Genomic DNA, 22,766 nt, shown 5'->3' on the forward strand with positions numbered 1-22,766 from the left:
TTTTTTCCGGTGCTGGTGGTTGGGGGAGGCGACAATCTTGTTTTTTTTTTTTAAATCACAAATGCAAAAGTGTTTAAAAATGCCTTTTTGGAGTTAAGCGTCTGCCACACATCCATGTAGGACTCCGTGGGGGAGGGGAACTGGGGCATGAAATGGGAAGGCGGGTGTCTAAAAATGTGTTGAAGCTCAAGTTTTCTTCTTTGCAGTAATAAATCTGCATTATTATTAATTCAAGATGTAAAAACTGAATATTGTGATACAATATTAATGAGAAATTCCTATTTGTGGCTCTAAATAGCCTCCAGTCCTGGACACATTAACAGCCACTGGGTTGTGTACACGGCCAGATATGCAAAGGACACCCCCCATTCTAATTCTGTTTGCACTTGTTTTATGCGTCTTTATAGTCATGTTGTTGTCAGTTTGCATCTTATTGTGGTTGTTTATAATCTGTGGCTTCTTTAAGTCTCTCTGTAGTTTTTTGTGTTTCTTTGTAGTCATGATGTCATCACTTTGCATCTCTTTGTGATTGTTTTGAATGTCTTTGTAGTTACCTTCCTCTTTGTGATTTTGTAACTCATCTTACTGCAGGGCATGGATGTGTCCAGTTGATGGGTGGAGCTTACACATTGCGTAACATATCCGTGATGCTAACAAGAGAATCCGTTTTTTCATTCTGGAAGTGTAGGTCATAGAGGATGCCAAGATTCAGCCCGAGTTGTTCTGCTTGCGTCTGTGAAATGCACTAATAAAAACCTCTTCAAAAAGTGTGGCTATGCGGCAACAGCATATTTTATTTCTTTTCCTCTTTTATACACTATTTTGAAAAGAAAACACATTGAATAAATACAAATTTAGAAAGCAACAGATTTTCACTGTATTCTCACAGCAACACATGGTTACGTTTATGGAGCTCTCTCAGGACTAGCAGAGGGATTCGTTTTTGCAGAACCCACCCTAAAGCAGACTTGGGCCACACACTGCAATGGAACACTTAAGACTGGGCATGCAGATGTTGAACCCTACCCCTTTTACAGACACAGAGAGAATGGATTGGCACACTGAGAGACGTTAAGAACATCTAGAAACACCCGAGGGAAGAAAAAGAAATATCTATATACACAAAGAATAAATAAAGAGAAATTAGGTCCAACACAACTTCACTGTACAGATATGTCCATTGGATGTGACCGACCTCTTTCCAGCTCAGCCTCACGTAACCCTTTGACCATCAGCCCCACCCACGATAAATTCAAATATAATATAGTACAACATGGGATGTTCACCAACAGCAGATTGCACCATTTACAATGTTACAAACAAACACAAAATATCATCCAGTGCCTGGCCTATCAGTGTTCAGCGTTCATAGTAAGGCAGGATACAGCAGAGATCTTTGTATCCAGTCAGTGAGTTGTACAACAGGTAGTCCGGCTTGCGTTGACAGTGGTTTTATAAAGTAAACTCCACTCCTGTAGTGTTCCACATTTTGGCAGATGTAGAGTGGCAAAAAAAAAGAGTACGGGTTGGATCAGAGCGCAGAGGAAAAGCCAAGAAGGGTGTCAGTAGTATATTACAAATTTTCCCGGGAACTTTCTCTATCAGCCTTTACGGCCGATGTTTCATCCAGGCGTTGCAAACGAGAAAAACAGAGCTGCTTACATGGACTAAGGAGGCAGGAGCAAAGATCCAAGATGCAGGGTCCAGGATCTGGACCGTCTACTTGAGGATTGACGAGATGAAAGGGATAGATGCTATCTGACTTCCAAACAGTCCAGGTACTCCTGGGCCAGGTCATAGCAGAACCGGTACTGTTCCTGGAAACAAAACAGAGGCTTGTTTTTTCATATCATGATTATTAAATATTGTTATGCAATTAAAGTGGTTACATCTAGACTATTTTCTTGCACTGAATGAGATAAACAGTGCTTGGCCATGTCAAACATACAGTAATGTGATAACTCAATAACGTGTTATTCTTATCATATTTCTCTGTAAACATACTGTTTGAAAAGTTATTTTACAAACAAATTAGCTGAAACAAGTTGGGAATGTATGCATTTCCAATCAACTCAGATTACGTTCAACTTGAGATAGGCACGTGCATGAGTAGACAAAGTAAGTCATCATCAATGACATGACACTATGATTTACCACAGTAACATGTAAATAAAGACCAGACTGGCCAATATAATCCAGCAGATTATATTATATGTCAGTGCTGAGCGTGATATTCGTCATGAAAAACAGCAGAGATTTTAATCAGTTTGGTCCACTCTGTCATCATTAAAGAGAGAATAAAATTTTGATATAAAATATACATATTTTTATACTGTTTTTAGTTATCATTTAGGGTTAGGGTTGAATTTTGATCTGAAAGCTATGATCCAATAGGAACAAAATGTAGGCGACGGAAACAGAAGATAAAAATCAGGAGAAACAGATCAGACAAAGTTTATTTATAGATCTGTGGTTTTAGTTACCAGAGTGAACCTGCCACAAAGACATTTTTAAATTCAAACGCGTTTATGTTTTTTCTTTATAATTCTTCAGTAGAAATCTAACGTACTGATGGTAATGTAGTAACCTAATTTTTTTCTTTCTTTTCCAATACGAAATGTCATTATTTCTTCCCTCACTGGTTAAAAATGCTTTTAGCCCCAACCCCCCACCGATGCCCATCAACTGGTTTTCTTTATAGAGTCTGTTACCCTGGTAACAGAGAGAGTTTAAGGGAACTCTTTCCAGAACAGAAAAGTAGGAGTTTCCCCTCATCTCAGGGTTAACAAAATCAGAGCTATTAGCTAAACCTTCCTAGAATAGTCCCAAAGTCTCCTCCTTCTTGCTTACCATTGTCTCCACCATGTTTGGCTTAGAGTTGCGCAGCGTTTTGGCAGCAAAGAACACATCCACCATGCTGTGGTGTCGAATCATTTCCAGGATCATGGTGCAAGCACAGAAAGTACCGCTTCGACCGCCGCCATTCCTACTCCAGAAGGAATGAACAAAGACACACACAGAAAATAGAAGCATAAAGACATGAGTGACCTAATAAAGATGTGGTAGAGCAGCTCACACAGCCTCTCAGAGGGGTGCTACAGAGTGAAATGTCACAGTTTGACTGACCGCAGATCAAGCATGCTGCCAGAAAAAGGCCAGCCGGCAGTCATGCAAGATGAATATCTGAGTAAAGTTCTCATTAAAATACAGGAGCTGGGATTTAATCAGATATTAAATGTCTTACACATAGCCTGATCTCCAGAGAACAAAGGCCCTGACATGAGGATAGGGGACAGTAATTATGTGGCGCTGATGCCATATTTATTGGATAATATTTCTTCAGCAAAACTGAAATTTAACTGTTAAGAAAAGAACTTTCTGTAACCATTTAAAGAAAAAGTAGCAAGGCGAACAATGTGAATGTAAGCTGTCATTACTCGCAGTACGGACTACTTAAGGTCAAACATTCAGAAATTCAGCCTTCAACAGAGTCTGAAAGAGACTGAGAATCTCAGCCTTTTAGACATGAAGTTTAGACCTGCTGTACTCATAATGCTAATGCTTGAATCCAGTAAATACTTTAAAAGTGCATAGACAAATAAATGAAGTAAAAATTCCTTTTGCATGATGCAAATTACATGCACAGCACTGTGAAAAAGTGTTCACCCTCTCTCTAATTTATTTCATTTAATTTTTGTGCATTTTTTGTAATAAAACAAATGCAATATTAGACAAAGTTTTTAAATTAAAAAAAAATTAAATTAAAAAGAATTACTCCCTGTTTGTGACAATGAGTCTTTCACATTGCAAGTGATCCAGGTCCTGAAGCAGGTACTCACATGGTGCCTTTATTTAGCACTTTGCTAGTCATTGTACATATATTCAGAGCACACTGTGTACTCTACATCCATGGCCAATTTAAAATTAGTTAACCTAACATGCGTATCTTTGGGCTATGGGAGGAAGCTAAAGCACCTGCATGGTGAACATACAAACTTCACACAGCAGGCGTTTTAACCAGGAACTGTGGTGCTGTGATGCAACCTTCACTATCTTTCTACCCAGTGCTGGTACAAAGCAAACAACCCCAAGTGCTTATTGTAGCAATGATAGCTAAATTAAAGAAACAGAATGGATGGTGCAGGTGTATGTAAGCAGACTCACAGGCAATGAACGACGGTGCGTCCTTCCCCACACTCCCTCTGCCAGTTGTGAACCTGAGCCAAAAGGCTAAGGAAGGCTTTCTTGGAGTCGGGCACATCACGGTATGGAGACCAGCGCAGGAACTGGAAGTGACGCACAACAAGCTGGCCCTCCTGAAGCTGCACAGGAGAGAAGCAGAAAAAGGAAAAAGCTTCATCATGCATGCTTCACACACTACAAACCCATTCAGAAACATATGTGCTTGTCAGTCAGAGGTAATTCTGTCAGCTCTCAGACCTGTTCTGCTTCTGTACTTTTCTATTAGGAGGTTGTTAAAAAAACACATCAAACTCAGTTATCAACAAAAATGTAAACATAGTTTAGAAGCCATCATATTTCATATATTCAATACATTCCTACCAAGCAGCACTAACCAAATCTTTTGAATTTAAAGTTACAGTTTTCTACATTTGCACCTAAATAAAATATGCAAACGTTTTTTATACTTTTAGACAACTGTTGCTGATTTAAAACATTCGGGGACATGGAGAGACGCATTATCCATCTTCATGTAGTCATGTTTAGCTATCCTGTTAGCTATAGTTTCACCTTCAGCAATTCCTGGTAAAAGGAATTTTAGCTGATAAATAGTTCACTAACGTAGCTATAAACCAGGTGCATCAGAGCAAAGAAAGTGAAATGAAAACACAACAGTTTCGGGCTCTTAAAAAACAGAGAAAGATGGAACAATCTCCTTTAGAGTTTGGTTTTAATTATCTCTGAGGCTGTTAGTAAAATCACAAACGGTCACTTGATCCATTAATATAAAAATATTGATTGGTGCAGCTTTAAAAGCATATTTTATTAGCGTATTTGATGGCTACTTGAATGTTTGACCTCACCAAAGCCCAGGCTATGTCCAAAAATACAGTTTCAACATTTCAAGGTCAAAGGTGTGTTTAACTGAAATTGTACACAACCTTTTTTTAAAAATTAAAGAAAATGTAGAGGATACTAAAACATTGCTTTATAGTGTTTTTAGTGAAGAAGAACTCCATAAGGAACCTTTAATTTTAAGGAATACAAGAAGTAACGATGCCTCTGTTGTGAGGTAGAAGCGCATCACAAATAAGATAATGTTTGGTGACATGTAGGATCTGTGCTATCTACTGGACAATAGAATACCTTCTTAGGACAGAGTTTAATGGTGTCTTGCTCTGGTGTTTCTGTCTTCTCCGGATCCTGTGGAGCGCATGTGGGAACAGTTTCTGACATGATGTTAAGATAATTGAGGGGCCGAGTGGGATACTGAAGTAACAGGGGAGGTTAACACTACTGTGAGCTAAAGACAAGAGACACATCTGCTTCTGAAAGCACCTACAGAGGATTGTTGAGGATCTACTGAGGTCAAAGGATAGGAGGTGCAACTGCTGCTACAGGTCATGCTAAGCTACTCAGACAACACTCATGCACATGAGCAAACACAAAGACTCACTACTGGTAACACAAATATTTCATTCATACTCAAATGTTGGATATGGTCAAAATAAAAATAAAAAACTTTTTTAAAGTAATATTTGATTGTTAAAATCTCTTTCAGTATTGTATAGTTGCTCAAATAAAACAAAAACTGCTTATTAAATAGGTCTCAGGACCACATGCAGCAAATTACTCCGACCGCTGAGTAGAACAAAATCAAGCTGGGACCTAGGTCACCGTTCAGAATTATTATATGTGTGTCAGGCTTCAGTTATCCTCTTGAAAATAAATGAATTGATTGGGTGCCAGGAACTACAGCTGCAAAAAAAGTTGTCTGCTGAGGTAGGGCTTGATCAAGTGTTTTTGTCCATATTCAATGTTAAAGTAAAAACATGTCATTTGATAAGAAAATTAGATGTTTAAACAGCAATTTTAGAAATTAAGTCTGTCAAAGTGACATATCAAGGGAACCGAGAGACATGCAGGGTTTACACTTGGATCTTAATGTTTCTGATTCTGTACAGGAAAGAAAACGGAGGGAAAGCAATTAAACCCGTTCATTAAGTCAAGTCAGAGAAAATAGTTTGGACACTGGGGAGAAGTTAAATAGTTTGGAATTGTAGAAACCAGCAGTATCTCTCCATTCTGTTGCTGCCTTGTCATGGTAATTCATGACATACAAAATAACAGAAACATATTTGAAATCTCAAACCCAAAAACCTTTAGAGATTTATGTAAGGCCTGCCTGATGCCACTCAGTTGTGTGCATGTAGAAATACAGGGCTTATAGGAAAGGTGGGCTGCCTGAGTGGAAATTCTAAGTCTTTCTCAAGATAATAAAATGCAGGTTTTTTACTCTAATGATCGACACATATACCTAATCTAACCTAATATATCTATAAGTCTTGATTCTATAATGTAGTGATTGAAGAAAACCACTGGCATTTAGACTGATTCCCTATAAGCCTCATTGTGGACTTTTGAAGAACCAAAACAGGAGGACAGTTGTTGATTTGCAATATCAGGTAGCTTTCCCCCTGTGTTTCTCTGTTACCTCCACCTGCATCTCATTCTCACTCTGTTTGTCACTCCCAGTGTATGTAAACTCTAGTCCTGTGTTCCACTTTGTAAACTCATCCGTTGTATATTCCTTACTCAGGGCCCTATTCCAAGAAGTAGGTTTAACTAACAGCTCCAAGCTTGGTGACCCCAAATGAGGAGAACTTTGAATTTTCTGTTCCTGAAAGAGAGTTAAGCTTAGTGGAGTACATGCTGTGAACCCTGTACTAGTGATTTCAACATGCCCAGGGTATGTTTCTTTATCTGGATTCACTTAACATAACACTGGTGTTTATTAGGATAAGTGGTCACACAAAGCTGGTGACCAGCTCACTATGTTAACCCAGGGTTCCCCCTATGCTTAGCTATCCCAGACTGTGTGAATGGCATCGCTCTAAAAGCTCTACAGCTGTGGAAAACCTACCACAAAGCCTCTACAACAGTTGTCCACATCCAAGCTCATGACTTAAAATATCATTAGTCAGAGACCCTCAAAAAAGACTCGTGGGCCTTCTATGGCCACTTGAAAGCAGCGTATCATCTGTTTGCTGACACCCCCCTATTAGTGTTGTGAAGTTCAGCTGTCTGTGTGAGTTTCACATCTGGCTTAAGGGCTTCTGCAGGAATAATGACATCCCCTTTGTGGTCAACTTCACATCATTCCTCAACCTACGTGAACCTTTTAAAGCAAAATGATCTTCACCCAAATGACGGGGATTCAAGTATTTTGACCACAAATATTGATCTAAGCCTTCACTTGTGACTTCTACAGCATGACGGTGGAAAACTCCTGCTAACCCCTGCTCCATTACAGGTACAGTTATTTTCTTACCATTAATATCAGATAGATTTTCACCAGATAAATTGCACATCCGCTGTTCTACCACTACAACACCAAGTTTTTAGGTCTCAAGGTCAGCCACTTCAACTTCACCATGCCTGTGATTATAAGGCACAGATGGAAAAACCCACATTGACCATATTTCTACAGCCAGGTTTAATAATCTTACTGTACCATGTAAGTGTCAGCCACTGAAGCTCGTCTCTCCTGCAGTTATCGGTTTTTGTAAAAATAGATATTTTAACTCGTAAATCATTTGTTTGCGGGTTTGTGGCCACGGGTTTGTGGCCTGCAGTATCTGTTTCAGTTGGTTTAAACCAGGGCACTGCTGGTTTCAGGGAATTTTAGTCACCCAACTACAAATTCTTGAATTCTTGATTCTGAGACTGTCAGGCAAACTAATGCTCTTGTAAACTAAGAGCATTAGTTTACAAGGATAATTTAAATTGTATTTAATTTTACTCATGATTCATTTCACACTTGCCGAATCACTGCTTTTCAAAATTCAGTGTGAATATCCACTTTGCCTTATTGTTATCTACCAAACTCTTAAATCTGGTAATATTTCTGAATGAATTCTCTAATCTGCTTTCATCTGTTGCTGTTAAATTTAAGAAAAATATATTTCGTTAGGTGTGATTAATTTACACATTGATGATCCCTGTAACTGCACTGCCAGAGATTTTCTCAATATTTCAAAGTCATTTAACTTAGCACATCAATTAAATGACTAATAAGGACATAATGGTGGACGTACACTGGATCTGGTCTTTACTCTCATTATATCAATAAACTCCCTGAAAGTGTCTGAATCATTGTCTGATCACAAATGTATAATTTCTGACACTTTTACAGTCAGTCTTGTCTTCCCAGAACATTTTGCTAGTTTGATTAACAATAATATGCACAATCCAAGGTTCTTGTTAAAACACAATGACACATTTTTATATTTTCTATCTATGAAAAGAAATTCTGAACGTTTTTGTTATCAAGATTAACTGTACACAGCAAAATCTCCAGTGTTAAATTAACACTAGAGAGTGTCTATATGGGTCCACTCCTCTGAGTGTTAAATACAACACTGTTGAGTGTTAAATTAACACTTTTGACAGTGTTATATGTTTAAAAGTGACCTAGTCCGTTTTGAAGATTAACAATGGCTAACACTGAGCAGTGCTGATTTTCTAACACTGGAAAATAACTCAAAATGTTAGAAATATTCCAGTGTTAGAAAATCAGCACTGCTCAGTGTTAGCCATTGTTAATCTTCAAAACGGACTAGGTCACTTTTAAACATATAACACTGTCAAAAGTGTTAATTTAACACTCAACAGTGTTGTATTTAACACTCAGAGGTGTGGACCCATATAGACACTCTCTAGTGTTAATTTAACACTGGAGATTTTGCTGTGTAGCAAGTCACAGTTTAGTTTTGTTTTTGTGCAACCTGCCCAACAGTTACCCACTACCCACTTCTGTTTTTCAGGTTTTATCTGATTTTCACAACAGATCTCATTAATATAGTCACACACATGCACACTTCTTCCTGCCCAACTGACATTATCCCTCCTAAATTGATTAAAGAGGTTTTACCTGTCATCTCCGCTTGACTTCTCTCTATTATAAACAATTCCCTTTTATCTGGCTGCAATCCAGACTACTTTAACCCTGCCAGTGTCTTCCCTCTGCTTAAAAAAACCCTTCATAGATGCCACTAATTTACAGATTTACAGGCCTATTTCTAAACTGCCATGTTTTTCAAAAATGTTTGTGAAAGTTGAGGCTCATCAGCTTCTTCAGCTAGTTCAGGGAAACAACATTCATTTCATTGATAGCACTGAAACAGCATTACTGAAAATGAATCACATTCTTATCTGCACCTCTCATACAAGGTATCTGAGGTAACATAACTCAGATATAGAATTAGCTTATGCACAAATTGAATATATAGCATCCACAATTACAATGTACGTGACCACTTTTAAGATCACATACTGAAGAATATAAAAATTGCTTCAAAGGTTGCTGCAGCTGCTTTTTAAAAACATTTCGACCCTTTTACAAGAGCGCGCCGAGGTCTGAGGGATCTTCCAGGAACTGTGGAGCTTTTTTGTGGATAACTGATTGATCAGTAGGCAGCGCTTTCATACCCACTGATCTCTTACCTCAAAATTAACCTGCTCCAAAGCAGGTTTGGTGTGGAGTGTAAGTTACCATGGTAATGCAACCTGGTAAGAAGTGAGCCACCCTGTAATACTGACCCAGAAATAAACCTGAACTTACCTGGATTAAAAAAAGTGAGTATATCCATGCCCTGTGTGTGGGATTTTTGTCATGATGGAACAGGATGTTACAGAACAGCTTGGCACTGACTATCAGATATAAGCCTTTGGATGTTGAACAAAACAAACTGTGCTGGTATACTGGATTCTTGTCATCAGTAATGGCTCTCGACACAAAGGTGGTTGTTAGAGATTCTTGAAAACTTCAACATGGTCCCTCCAACCCATCCATCCATCCATCCATTCGCTTCCGCTTATCCTTTTCAGGGTCACGGGGGGGCGCTGGAGCCTATCCCAGCTGTCATAGGGCGAGAGGCGGGGTACAACCTGGACAGGTCACCAGTCTGTCGCAGGGCTAACACACAGGGACAGACAACCATTCGCACTCACATTCACTCCCACATTCACAGCTAGTGGCAATTTGGATTATCCAATTAACCTATCCCCACAAACTGCATGTCTTTGGACGGTGGGAGGAAGCCGGAGTACCCGGAGCGAACCCACGCAACCCAACCCACATAGCAAAATTGTTATGGCTCGGATCTGGCCAACACAATGTGCTTACACATGGCCCACATACCGCAAAGAATGACGGCCCTTTGGTGGTCCAGATCTGGTTTGCCAGAGTTGACCCACACATGGGCCAGCACAAGGCCAGTTGCAGACACACTGACGGTTGTTCTGTGCTGGCCCAGAACAGTTTCAGCTCTGGCCCCAAATGTCAGCCTAATGTGTACCACACATATAATAACAACATGTGCTGGAACAAAATAGTGCAAAAGTAACATGACAAATCTCCCTTGAGATAGTGAATGGACTGATTCTAATGTAGTGCTTTTCTACTCTCCTGGATTACTCACAGTGATCTATACAACATGCCACATTCACCCAATCACACACTTTCTCTAAACTGAGCGCTTCCTAACTACATTCACATTTAGTCACACTCTTGACATGCAGATTGGAGGAGCCAGGGATCGAACTAACTAACGGTCCAATCAGTAGGTGACCTGCTCTACTTCCTGAGCTACAGCCACCCATTGGTAAACATGAGTAAACCTTCACGAGGTTTTGGATAAAGTGTACACTCACAAACCTGTCAAACCTGCATTTGAAACGTTGGCTACCATAGCAGTATAGTATTGCAACATGACATTTGGATCTTCTAACTAAAACAGGAAAATAGGAACATAAATAGTGCCACCATTGCCAGACCTGGCCCACATCTGGTTGACACACACCCTGCCATGACACCAGTCAGTCAGAAGTGCCAGCTTGGGCAGGCCTGTTTTCTATGAGCCTGGGCCACATAAACCAAAGCACAATCGGGCCAGATGTAGCATGCCATCACATAGACAGTGCCATCTATGCCAGGCCTGGCCCATATCTGGATGACATACCACTTACCATGCCAGAAGTCAGCCAGCAGTGCCGGCTTGACACCAGATCCGGGCCAGACCTGTCTGCAATGTGGGAATAGTGCATGTAATGCAAGTGCTAACATCAACTTATGGAATGTGGCTCCCATTGTTGTGCATTATGTGTCATGTTTGCTCATGTAAAGCAGGAACAATATCAGAACTCCTATAATTGTTAGAAGAGCAGAAATGTGCTACTCAAACTAAATATACTGACTTTATAGCAGTTTCCCAGGTAAGAAGCTGAAATTGGTCTAAAATGTTAAGATTCTTTTTTTCCCAAGCTGAGTTGCAAAACTGTTGCAAACACAGTTTGCTGTTTCCACGTTATTGATTTTTCAAAGCTAGACTTAGTTTTCTTAGTATAATCTGTCTCCTGATTCACCATGCTCATTCAAATATCACCGAGTAGGCCTGGGCATCACTGTGATGTTTTTTGTTATGGTGGTTCCACCTACCCGAGTTATATTCTGAACCCGGAAGAGACGGATTATAACATCATCGTCAGCTGTCCTGGACAGAAGCTCCACGGTCATGGGTCCAAACTGCTGCAGCCCAGGTTCAGGCCAGTACTGCAGACAAGGCTGAGACGAGAGAGGAGGCAAGAAGAGAAGGGAGCAGGTCATTAGCCCACACTTGCTTGAGGCAGTGCAAATAATTATGTCAGCACCCACTGATGGTGAAGCCAGTAACAAGACACCTGAGTATTGACAGGAGAGACAATTAGCCTAAATGACAATGATTATCTACAAATGGCAACTGTGAATTAAATGAGCAAAAAACAAACCACTCGTCAGCGGGAACAATCCTTCACATAAGCAGCGGTCACCAAGCTTGAATTATTCATGAGTCCCAATCATTACCATTAGTACATTATAAATTAATGGAGTAAGAGACCTTGGCTGTGCCCGGGAGAGATAAACAGGAAGTTAGCTGAGAGGTTGGACGCTCACAAAAGACAAGGTCTCCTATCACTGCCACTTCAAAAGCGCATCCCCTGGCCAAGTGGGAGTGGAGGGGGGGCACACACAGGGTAGCAAGCGCTGTCATATGGACGTATTCTGCAGTGACTTTGGGGTTGAGCAGATCCTTAGAGTAGGAAGTGATAACGGCATTTCACACTGACAGAAGGGTATTAACCGGTGACATTGGGCAGGAGGGGCGATAAATATTTATACATCCAGGCAGGAGACAGGCAGCTCCAAGTTAAGAGGACAAATTGAGTGAGTGTGTGTTGGAGGGTCAAACTGTTAATCCACTGGTAGTGAGACAAGGAGGAAGACGAAGAAGAAGAAGAGAGTGACAGAGAAAAAAGGATAGGTTGCAGCTGACAGGCATAGTGGAAATGGTGAGCAGGAACAAGACATGACACGGTGACAGAGGAGCGATAGCGAGACAGCAGAACAAACCCACGCATGAGCAAACATGGGCCCAAACGATAAGAACGTGTTAATGCAGTGACGGGCTGTGTAAATGAATTGGATGGCATGAACAGAGGATTGAAGCTTTGTGCAGATGACCTCTCCAAACTGTGTGTGACTCACATTCATATCTTCTTTTAAAGGAAAAGAGGATAAGAATGACCTGTTGACGCTGTTAGTGTCCATGCACTATATTAAAAAGAAAGCCTTATAAGCAGTAATCTTTGTTTTGCTAAGATTTTTAAATACAGGCTTCCCAGCTGTGACTACAAGTAGTGCTGGAGCCTGTTTTATGGATACATGTTCTTTTTATTTATTAGCTGACAATATGAGGAGTGTCATATATAGAATTGATAGAGCTGATTGCAGCATTCCTGTTTATTGTATTTATCTGAATGCTACTCAGATAGAATATTTTGTCTTTCTTTTGACTGGTGACTTTATTGTTTTTTATCTATTTATTCATTTTATTTCAAAGTGACACATTATGCCATTAAACGAATGAGCTATGGCCAGCAGTTTTTCAGGTCCGCTCAGAAGGAAATACAAAAGAGTAGGAAAAACTAAAAGGTCCTGAAAGAGGTCTGAAAAGGGGCACTTCCTGCTATTCATGCTCCCCTGATGCTACACTCCAAATTTCCTCCGCAAATCATAATATTGGTGCTGTGGGACTGATTTAACTGCAAAATGACACAGGCAGCAGGCAACCTCGCTTTCACTGGAAAACAAAAATCTGGCAACCAGTTGAGTCAAGTCTGCTGCTGCAAAGAGACGTGTTGCAGATGAGTTGTACTCATCAGTGCAGATGAACTCAGAATGACTGCATTTCTAAACTAGATGATAATTATTTGCAAACCTGCTTGAGAGTAATTTCAGTCAGTCAAGTTGGATTCTTTAGAGTCAGATGGCCTCCCACCAGGTAAACTGTGCAGTTGCACAGATGGTCGCCCACAAACTCTGGGCGACCATCGAAAATGGTCGCCCAGAGTTTGAGCAGGCAAAATCCTCCATATCTGGACACTGCAACTACTTGCAATTGGTCTCCGACAGCAAAGAAATTCAGTGTAACAACCAATTGTTTCTAGATACACATCCTATTTTTTTCTAGTGTTACTGAGCCATTGATCAAACAGTTTTTTCCTCAGCTTATCTTATATTGCATTGGGGGGAACCTGCTCTTAACCTCCTAGGACCTCATATGTGGACATCACATTTTGGGTTGTCTAGACCAAAATACTAAATTTTGCTCTACAAGGGCCTGATATCCACTTACAAGGACATTATTCTGCCACTGTTCCATCAAAATTTAAAATGAATGTTCTTATACGTGGATCTAATTTTTCTCAGAAACAAAAATCAGGTAAAAAAAAAAAAATCTGATAATTCTTTGTTTTTACATTCATCAGGTCCCAACCAGCCCAAATAGCAAAGAAAAATCAAAAATGCATGCCATGAAAGGGTTTGGGTCTTAGGACATTAAGACTGGAAACCTTTTGAGAAACTTTGATCAATTCATCCACTTTCTTATCTAATTCAGGGTCACAGGGGGCTGGAGCCTATCCTTGTTGTCGTATGGTGAACCTAATATAGGCACAGCACAGAGCAGAAAATTCTTGCATACTACTTCAAAGGCCACTCTAAAAGTTTCTAAACCCTACAAGCACTAATTTCTTTGTAGGGTAAAATGATCTCTTCAAAAGCTCCCAGCGGAAAGAACCTGGATGTGCTGCTCCAATCTCCAGGACACCTCGGGTTGTTTTAGCTCTACACGTAGCTTTTTATTCATGGTGTGATCAGCTTTAAATACAATTGATGACATTACAGTGACATGAAAGAGTTTTAAAAATTTTACGGCAGCCTTAGCTCGCTAAAAAGCCCAATCCAATAAAATTGGGAATGACAGTTTGCATGCACTGGCTGGACGCTGATATGCTTGAATTTTGACAAGAGTGTCTGTTAGAATTATTTATCAAAGCAAAAATGCTTTTCACAACCCAAATTAAGTTCATCCATTGATTTTTTTTTCTGAATGATGTAAATGTTCTATATTTTGATGCATCTTTTAAAAATTTCGTTTGGAAAACAAGGTCGCCAAGGTCCTCGAATTGCAGTATCTGAAATAGAAATGTTTCTCTCTTATATATAACAGCAAAAGTGCTCCTCATCTCTGCTGCTTGATTTCTAAGGTTGGAGGAAATGCTCCTTGCAAGCAGACTTAAAAGGGAGCTTGACAGCGCTTTAGTTTACGTCGCTTTTTTCTGTTTTTTTTCTCTGCTCTTCAACTTAGTGCTTGCCTTGCAGTGCTTGGAAGTGGTAGAAAATTGGTCCTGGCATTCTTCTGACCCTGCATCTTCTTTAGATAATAAATACATTTCACAGGGTAAATGCTGCACTGGTGGCAGCAGTTAAACCTGACTGTGCTGAATAACAGAAAACATAAGATAAATTATATAGATACAAAATAAAGCCAAATGCCTCTGTTTTTGGACATAAAAGGGGTTTTTTGTATTCAGGTAAAAAGAAAATTCAGTATTGGAGTAATATGTATATTTGAGAGTATGCAACTGTATGGATTAATCAAAATCCTGCTGTATTGCAGATGTTCTCAGATAGTGAGACTTAATCGCCCATGGCTGAATTATAAGTTGTAAGCTGATGAGTTAGATATTAGAACTTAAGCTAATAATAAAATTACTTCCCCTTCCATAATATGTGTGAACGGTTTCAGTCTCAGTCCCTTTTCTCTTACCCAGGCTGAGTTGGACTGGTTGAGCTGATTGAGCATCACCACAGAGGTGCAGCCGTAGTCATACACGAGCCTCCAGAAGTCGGTGGTTGTGCCGGGCAGTGGGTGTGGCGTCACCACAAAGGCAGCAGGCCGGAGGAAGCTGTCTGCGAGCGCTGCATTGATGTAGTTGCTGCTCTCTCCCTCTGTGGTGACGAGAAAGGCCAGCGAGCGGTCCGGGGGCAGCACATCCATGCTGCGGTTCTTCTCACGGTTTCGGGGCATCAGGGAGATGCTGCACTCCTCCACATCCAGGTGAGGAGTCACAGAGTTCAGAGTCTGGGGAGGAGGAGGACCGGGGAAGGTAAAGGAGAAAGGAGTGTGCAGAGAAGATAATTAGAAAGACGGGCGTGTGTTTGAGAATGTTTCCACATTCTAGATTGGGAGATAAAATGAAACACTAAGAATAAAGATTGTGATAAGAGGAGACAGACGCAGCAAAACAGAAATGGGATCAAAGAGGGATTGACAGAGGCAATGAAAATGTTCTCTGCTCAAGCAGCCTCACTGTCAATACCTGACAAGCATACCTATCTTAGAAAACTTTAAAACACACTCATTATCAGTTTAAACCCCCACAGGGTATAATAGATAAAAACACATTTATTGAAATCGAATACACTACGAAAAGCATATTATCAAGGAATTGGAAATTGAAAGGGAACGATTATTTAAGCTGCCAGATAGCATTGTGAATGATGCCCCATTGGGTTAGATAAAATGAACAGAACTCGTAACCATAATATTGCATTTGGGGAACAAGTTGCCGTTATGAGCGGGGAGCCGGGTTCTAGGCGAGAGATTCTAATTATTCTACCCCTACACAAAGGTCACCGATCAATAACACATGTATAAAGAAAAGCAACAATACTACATAAAGAACAAATACACAATGTGGATTTCAATCTCTAACGTAAAGCTTCTAGTGATGACGTGATGACATCAACATGACGTCCAGATGAACAGAACTGACTTTCTGGGATTCCCTCACCTGGACGATCGAGGATGCATACGAGCTGTTTGTTCGACTGATACAAAAATCAAATGTTTTCTGTTTGGGAATGTGGTAGTGAGTGTTCAGACACCTTCCATTGGAGTTTGTGATACTTTTAACTTTTAATAAGTAATTTAAAGTGCGAAGATTCTCAGGCAAGTTCAGAAGTGTCTTTTTTTCCAACTTCTAAGTGGGTTTAAATCTTTATGGGTGTTTTGGTTTTTTTTTTGCCTTTTGAATATTCATTTGTTGAGCTGCTTTAGGTGAGAAAAGGATCCAGAACACAGATTCAACAAATATGTGCCTCTGTAGACAACAAAAAAGTAAAAAGTGCTGATTTGCTGTGATTCAGCTGATTTCACAACATGCATAACATGTAAATTTTTAACTCTACCCCAGTTTGAAATGAAAAACGACGACAGTAATCACAATCCCCGACTTAAACCGTCATCGTCTCTCAGTATTACCTGAAACTCCTCCTTCAGCTGCGAACTGTTGCTCTGTGAGTCGACCTTTAGCATTTCTTTGTAAGTGAGAGCAAACTCAGTCACAGGGATGGCAGTCTCTCCACACAGACAAGCCTCCAGAATGGCATCGTGGATGAAAACATACTGTTCCTGAAACACACACAGAGGGTAACGCATTCCCACTTTTCCCAAGTCACATAAAACCCCTCCGTCTCACCAAAGAGCGCCCTCACTGTTAATTGCCCACTCGTCAAAAACAATGCTGAATTTAATTAATGCTGTTGACTAACAGTCAGAGCTGTTCAATACTCTTCACATTACCATGCCGACACTCGGGTATTGTTTCCAAGCAGAAAAAAGTGTCCGTAAAATGGGGTAAAAAAGTCCAGCAAACACACATCAGAGGAGCTAAACACTGCCCACACACACCATTTAAAAAAGTCACGAGCTGTGCAATTAACGAGGAAACTAGGAAATCTGTTTTGATGTTCAACAAAACAACAGATCAAAGAGCTGAGGATACATTCAGAATTACAGACATAAAACTGTCCCTCTTCCAACTTATTTATCATTTTTAATATGCTCTATAATTGTACTCATATTTAACTGGTAGACAAGCTGCAGCTAAGAGAAGAGATGAAATTAAAGGGAAATAAATACTATTGTTTGTGTATTTACTGTGCCGTCTCCTATTCCCGACTTATTAAGACAAGAATGACGTTCCAACTTTTAATAGTTTTGTTTATTGCGGTAATTAATGTCTTTCTCCCGCTTATTTATTTGAAGATTGTGAGTTCACTCTAAGCACACTTAGAATAAAAAAACTGTGAGTTGTGAGTTTATTTATACAATTAAAGCAAGGATTTTAGGAAATGAATGAATGATATTTGTCTTTAATAAAAGTCTGACACTGGTTTTCTACACTAATGTAGCTGCTTCTTTGCTAATTCAACATAATTACATTTTTAAATATATATTCAGTGTAGAATCGTTTTTGCATGAAACAGTTACAGATAATATAATTAGTTAAAGACAATAAGTTGTACATTTACAGAATTAAATAAATGTATAAACAGATGGGTGTATATGTGTATACACCATTTCCCTACATTTGGCTCCGTTGTCTCAAAAGTTGGATGGACAGTATTTTATAGAAATAAATCAGAGCTATAATATATATACAGCAATGCCTTGAAGGTGGCTTTTTACTTACTTTACTTCTTCATATTAACACTCATTTACATGTTTTCTTTCTTCTTTAAAAAACTAATTCTTCCCCATATTTTTATAAAAGTCAGACAGCACAGTTAATCACTTAATTTGAGCTGTTGCAATGACTGAAAACACCTGAATTCAAAGATTAAGACCCATGACCCATCGCCTTTATCCATGCTACTCTTTTTGTCAGTTTGGCCTCAATCAGCACTATTGTAGAAAAAAAAAGGAAATGAAATGAAAAAACAATTTGTAATTTGTAAAGTTAGGCAGCTTTACAATGTTCTATCAATAACTAATATTACAGTTGAAACAAAAATTATTTATGTTTATGAACTAATTGTGGTAAATATTTACTACTTATAGGTGGTATTCATAATCATCACCGTTTAAGGTGACTTCTAACTGATAAAATTGGATTTTTCAACTCAGTTTGCTGTCTTACTATATGACATGCTACCACCAAACATTAGAAAATTTAATCCCAAAAGGTTGATTCTGTTCATCTGGATGTAATGTTTTCAGTGGGAGAAACGTTTCGTCACTCATCCAGGTGACTTCTTCAGTCTCAGCTGACTGCAGGTTTCCCCAACCTCATAAACAGTACATTTGCACAATGACCGAAACCAACCCATGAAGGAACAATGGGCTGCGAGGTCTGATCATTAATATGCAAATCCCACTGAAAACGCCAGGTCCAGATGAACAGAATTAACCTTTTGGGATTTATATCTCAACTGTTACATCAAAGACTGTGTGTGAACACCGCTACCTTCACCTGAATGCTGTTTTGGAAACCCACCTTTATTGAAAAGAATACAATTCTGATGTAAATGTGTGGAAGGAAAAAATACAAAAGATGGAAAATATGGGCCACCAGCAGCTTCCTGCTGTTAAGGCTAAACCTGTGAGCTTCTGTTAAAGCCATCAGCATGGCATCTCTAACCACATTTCCACTCTCCCACTCACCTCAGTCTGGATCATGTTGATGCGACGTGAGCAGAGGGTCTTAACACAGTTGTAGATGTCCACCACTCCTTCACACTCAGCCATATCCAACATGACATCTAGAACGATGTAGCAGCCGGTCCTGCCTGCCCCCATGCTGTCACAGAGGAGAGGGGAGATGGATTAGAAGGCCTGAATATACCACTGAAAAGAAAAAAACTCAATGGGGATCCTTTCATTAATAAATGAGATTCTTTAACTCGTGTACAAATGGAGCTTTTGTCCTGCAAATAAAGACAGTGGATACACTAACCTTCTATCTTCTATCATAGCTTGAAGTTTCAGTTAGTTGCAGAGCGCTAAAACATTTAAACATAGGCCACTCTGTTCTGGCCTATGCTTTGCTTTAACACTGCTGTAAAGATGTTCAATGTCTGTGAATGCTTCAGCTCTTTCTAGGTAAGGCTTAGTTACTTTAAAACTGTGCCTGCACTGGGATATCCTATACTGCTGGGATATCTTACACCCAAAGAAATATTTGTCTTCATATAGCCATTGCTCTTCTACTGAAAGGAAAAAACACTCTCAGCAGTGCGCCAGTGTTGTTAAAAAAGTATCACTTATGATAAAACGGAAAAGCATCACAGCTTAATCAGAATCTGAAATCCAAGAGAGGGTGTACACTGGCAGACTGGGCTAAAATAAAAACAAACACCAAGAACAGATCTCAGCATGTTGGTGATTATTACAAATCCAAAGTGACTCAGTGATATTTACCCCTGCTTATATTTCTCACAGTTGACCTACTATACAGTGCTGCTATTTTGACTGTTGAGTTTTTTGGACTGACTTGGTGCCATATAATACACAGTACGATCAGGTTATAAAAGGCAGACAGCACAAAAATAAAACTAGCTGTTTTTCCATATTATTGAACTAATCACAAACTCTCTCTCTCTCTCTCTCGCTCCCCCACACACACACACACATACAAATGGCATTTCCATTTCTTGCTTTGTTCTCTCAGAAAAGTACCTGACTGGCAGTCCAGTAATACAAAAAACAATTGCAAAAATCATGATTTATGTCCTGGGGTGGCTGTAGCTCAGGAGGTAGAGTATCTCATCTACTAAAAGGAAGGTTGGTGGTTTGACACCTTGCTCCTCCCAGTCTGTTCCCAATCCTTGGGAAAGATACTAATCCCAATTTGCTCTCGGATGCATCCATATGTATATATATATATATAGAAAATCACTTAAAGTGCTTGTATGAATGGGTGTGGATGAGTGAATCAGGCAAGTTGTGTGAAGCACTTTGACTTCTCAAGTAGAGTAGAAAAGAGCTATATAAGAACCTGTTTATTTAATAACCAGACACAAACAAAACAATAGACATACATTTCATTAAAATGTAGTTCCTGACAGTGGAATTTTCCATCAGTGACTTACTTGTCTGTCTGTATGGCTGTATGTTTTCCTCAGGACTGAACAAATAATACAACTTGTCATAAATCCATTCTCTAGCCCTGTTGGATTATTATTTTCTACAGCATCACATCACAAAGCGTTTAACTACAATACCACTCACACATTTGTAAAAAGTAATTGTGAACAATAACTAAAAAGTAAAAATGTATTTTAATGAACTGAGACACAGGTTACCCAACTATCTGTTTATATTTAAAATATCTGTGCTCATTCTGCAGCAACTTTGGGGGCCATTAATAATGGTAAGCAACAAAGAGAATTTTATTCTCATGGTTTGGGTCTTCATCATTTTTTTAAACTCAGTCCATGATTAAAGGTGTGGCTGTTTTCACATAAAGTGGGTGGCAAAACAGGAAGCTGTTGCATGGGGCTAGTGCAAACTGGGTTTTGGCATAAATGAAGTCCTGTCTGTACAGGGTGGGCCATTTATATGGATACACCGTAATAACATGGGAATGGTTGGTGATATTAAAGTCCTGTTTGTGGCACATTAGTATATGTGAGGAGGCAAACTCCTCAAGATGGGTGGTGACCATGGTGGCCATTTAGAAGTCGGCCATCTTGGATACAACTTTTGTTTTTTCAATAGGAAGAGGGCCATGTGACACATCAAACTTATTGGTAATGTCACAAGAAAAACAATGGTGTGCTTGGTTTCAACGTAACTTTATTCTTTCATGACTTATTTACAAGTTTCTCTTCGTTCACAGCCATTGACATGTCGAAGAGGTTAACACGTGAGGAGCAGATCGAAATTGTGTTGATGTGATAGATGTGATGACTAGATGTGATGGCCAAAACACTAACATTAGGCTTTAAAACATTCATTCATTTCATTTGTGTTTCTCATTAGTTTTTCTGTTGTGAGTGATTACATACGGCAGCTACTTGTGTACACACACTGGATTTTTGCATTCAGACTTGTTTGTTGTAAAGCTGTTTGTTACTCAAACTGGCATTTAATTGATTCATATGACATTTTTTTGACTTTCATCCGGCATCTTAAGTACTTTAGGGATCCCAGGTGTTGAAATAAAATAAATTTCATTGGAGCAGAGCAAGTCATGCTCCACGTTAAAGTGAAGGCTGTAGGAACAGTTATCCTGCACATCATTGTATGTTATGACAAAGAGGTAGAGACAGAATGAAATAAAGGCATTTTCAAACTTGGTTTCGCTGTGAAGTATTGGCACAGGTTTGCTGTCAAGTTCTCTAATGGACTTAATAAGCTGACAGGGTGTTACCATAGTTACCAAATGATTTGCACGAACAGAAGCTATGTTACTTATACAGATGGCTTATTATAAGATGCACCAGAGTTGTCTGTGAAGGTTCTCAGTCATCCAGGTCATCGTAGTCTAAGGAGCTTGGAAAGAAAAGCGTCTGGACTTCTTTAGGTTGTTCAAGCAACCTAAAGAAATCCAGACGCTTTTCTTTCCAAGCTCCTTAGAATGCACCAGAGTTCAATTCACAGCTTTCACAGCAGCCCTAACAAACTGTTGGCAGTGTTACATCAGCAATTTCTCTACAGTAGAAGTAAGTTAATCGTGATTGTAGCATGAGAACTTGTTCTATATTTTCTATGTTAAAAAAATGCCCAAATGGATCAAAAATAAATCTGTGAGCAAAAGCTTCTGCTGCAGGTCTAATAACAATTATTAGTCAACAGAAAGCTTAAAAAAAATTCTTCCCTGAAAAGCCAGACGCTGTCCTTGCCCGTTGTGAAAAATCCTACCACCTGCGTCTTTGTGAATGTTTTCTGGGTATGTGTGAAGCATTTTATTTTATCAACACTTTTGTGCTCTCCACAACACAAACACAGCACAGAGAAGCTGACAGTTATTTTGAGAAATGCAGAAAAACACAAACTGAAGCTAAAAAAAACAGTGCTAAGTGCTATCTAAGCGCACTGGAACATGTTGAACATGGCGTATTTATAGGAGGGAGTATTTACAGCCACCATATCTGTTAGGCAATTTGCTTATTATCAGGACAGAAGGGATGTTACCTGCAGTGGACCACCACAGGTCCAGCATCAGGAGGAGTCGAGGCCTTGACCCGGCGCAGGAAAGCCAACAGGCCCGTAGCGTTGTACGGCACGCCGTGCTCAGGCCAAGAGGTGAAGTGGAACTGGCACACTTCGTGTTTGGCAGGGTAACCTCTCTAAAACAAACAATGAGTCAGGTGTAATGTGAAGTGATGATTATAAGAAGTGAAATGGCTGAAA

At 39.6% G+C, this 22,766-nt stretch overlaps 1 protein-coding gene across 7 annotated transcripts in view; it reads right to left on the reverse strand.

Moving 5' to 3' along the window:
* Positions 1-774: 774 nt before the first annotated feature.
* Positions 775-22,766, reverse strand: part of LOC146362544 (receptor-type tyrosine-protein phosphatase U-like) — a 252,231-nt gene continuing 230,239 nt past the window's right edge. For all 7 annotated transcript variants that reach the window (XM_084919376.1, XM_084919377.1, XM_084919375.1 and 4 more), the window contains 8 exons: positions 22,548-22,702; positions 19,074-19,209; positions 16,890-17,039; positions 15,393-15,707; positions 11,681-11,806; positions 4,165-4,322; positions 2,851-2,986; positions 775-1,817 (listed from right to left, as the gene is read on the reverse strand). In XM_084919376.1, the coding sequence (XP_084775502.1) occupies positions 1,755-1,817; positions 2,851-2,986; positions 4,165-4,322; positions 11,681-11,806; positions 15,393-15,707; positions 16,890-17,039; positions 19,074-19,209; positions 22,548-22,702 (1,239 nt within the window). In that variant the 3' untranslated portion in view covers positions 775-1,754. The remainder of the gene's footprint in view (positions 1,818-2,850; positions 2,987-4,164; positions 4,323-11,680; positions 11,807-15,392; positions 15,708-16,889; positions 17,040-19,073; positions 19,210-22,547; positions 22,703-22,766) is intronic.

Source organism: Perissodus microlepis, chromosome 22 (genome assembly GCF_051167445.1).
Source record: "Perissodus microlepis isolate ML-2025 ecotype Zambia chromosome 22, ASM5116744v1, whole genome shotgun sequence".
Taxonomy (NCBI): domain Eukaryota; kingdom Metazoa; phylum Chordata; class Actinopteri; order Cichliformes; family Cichlidae; genus Perissodus; species Perissodus microlepis.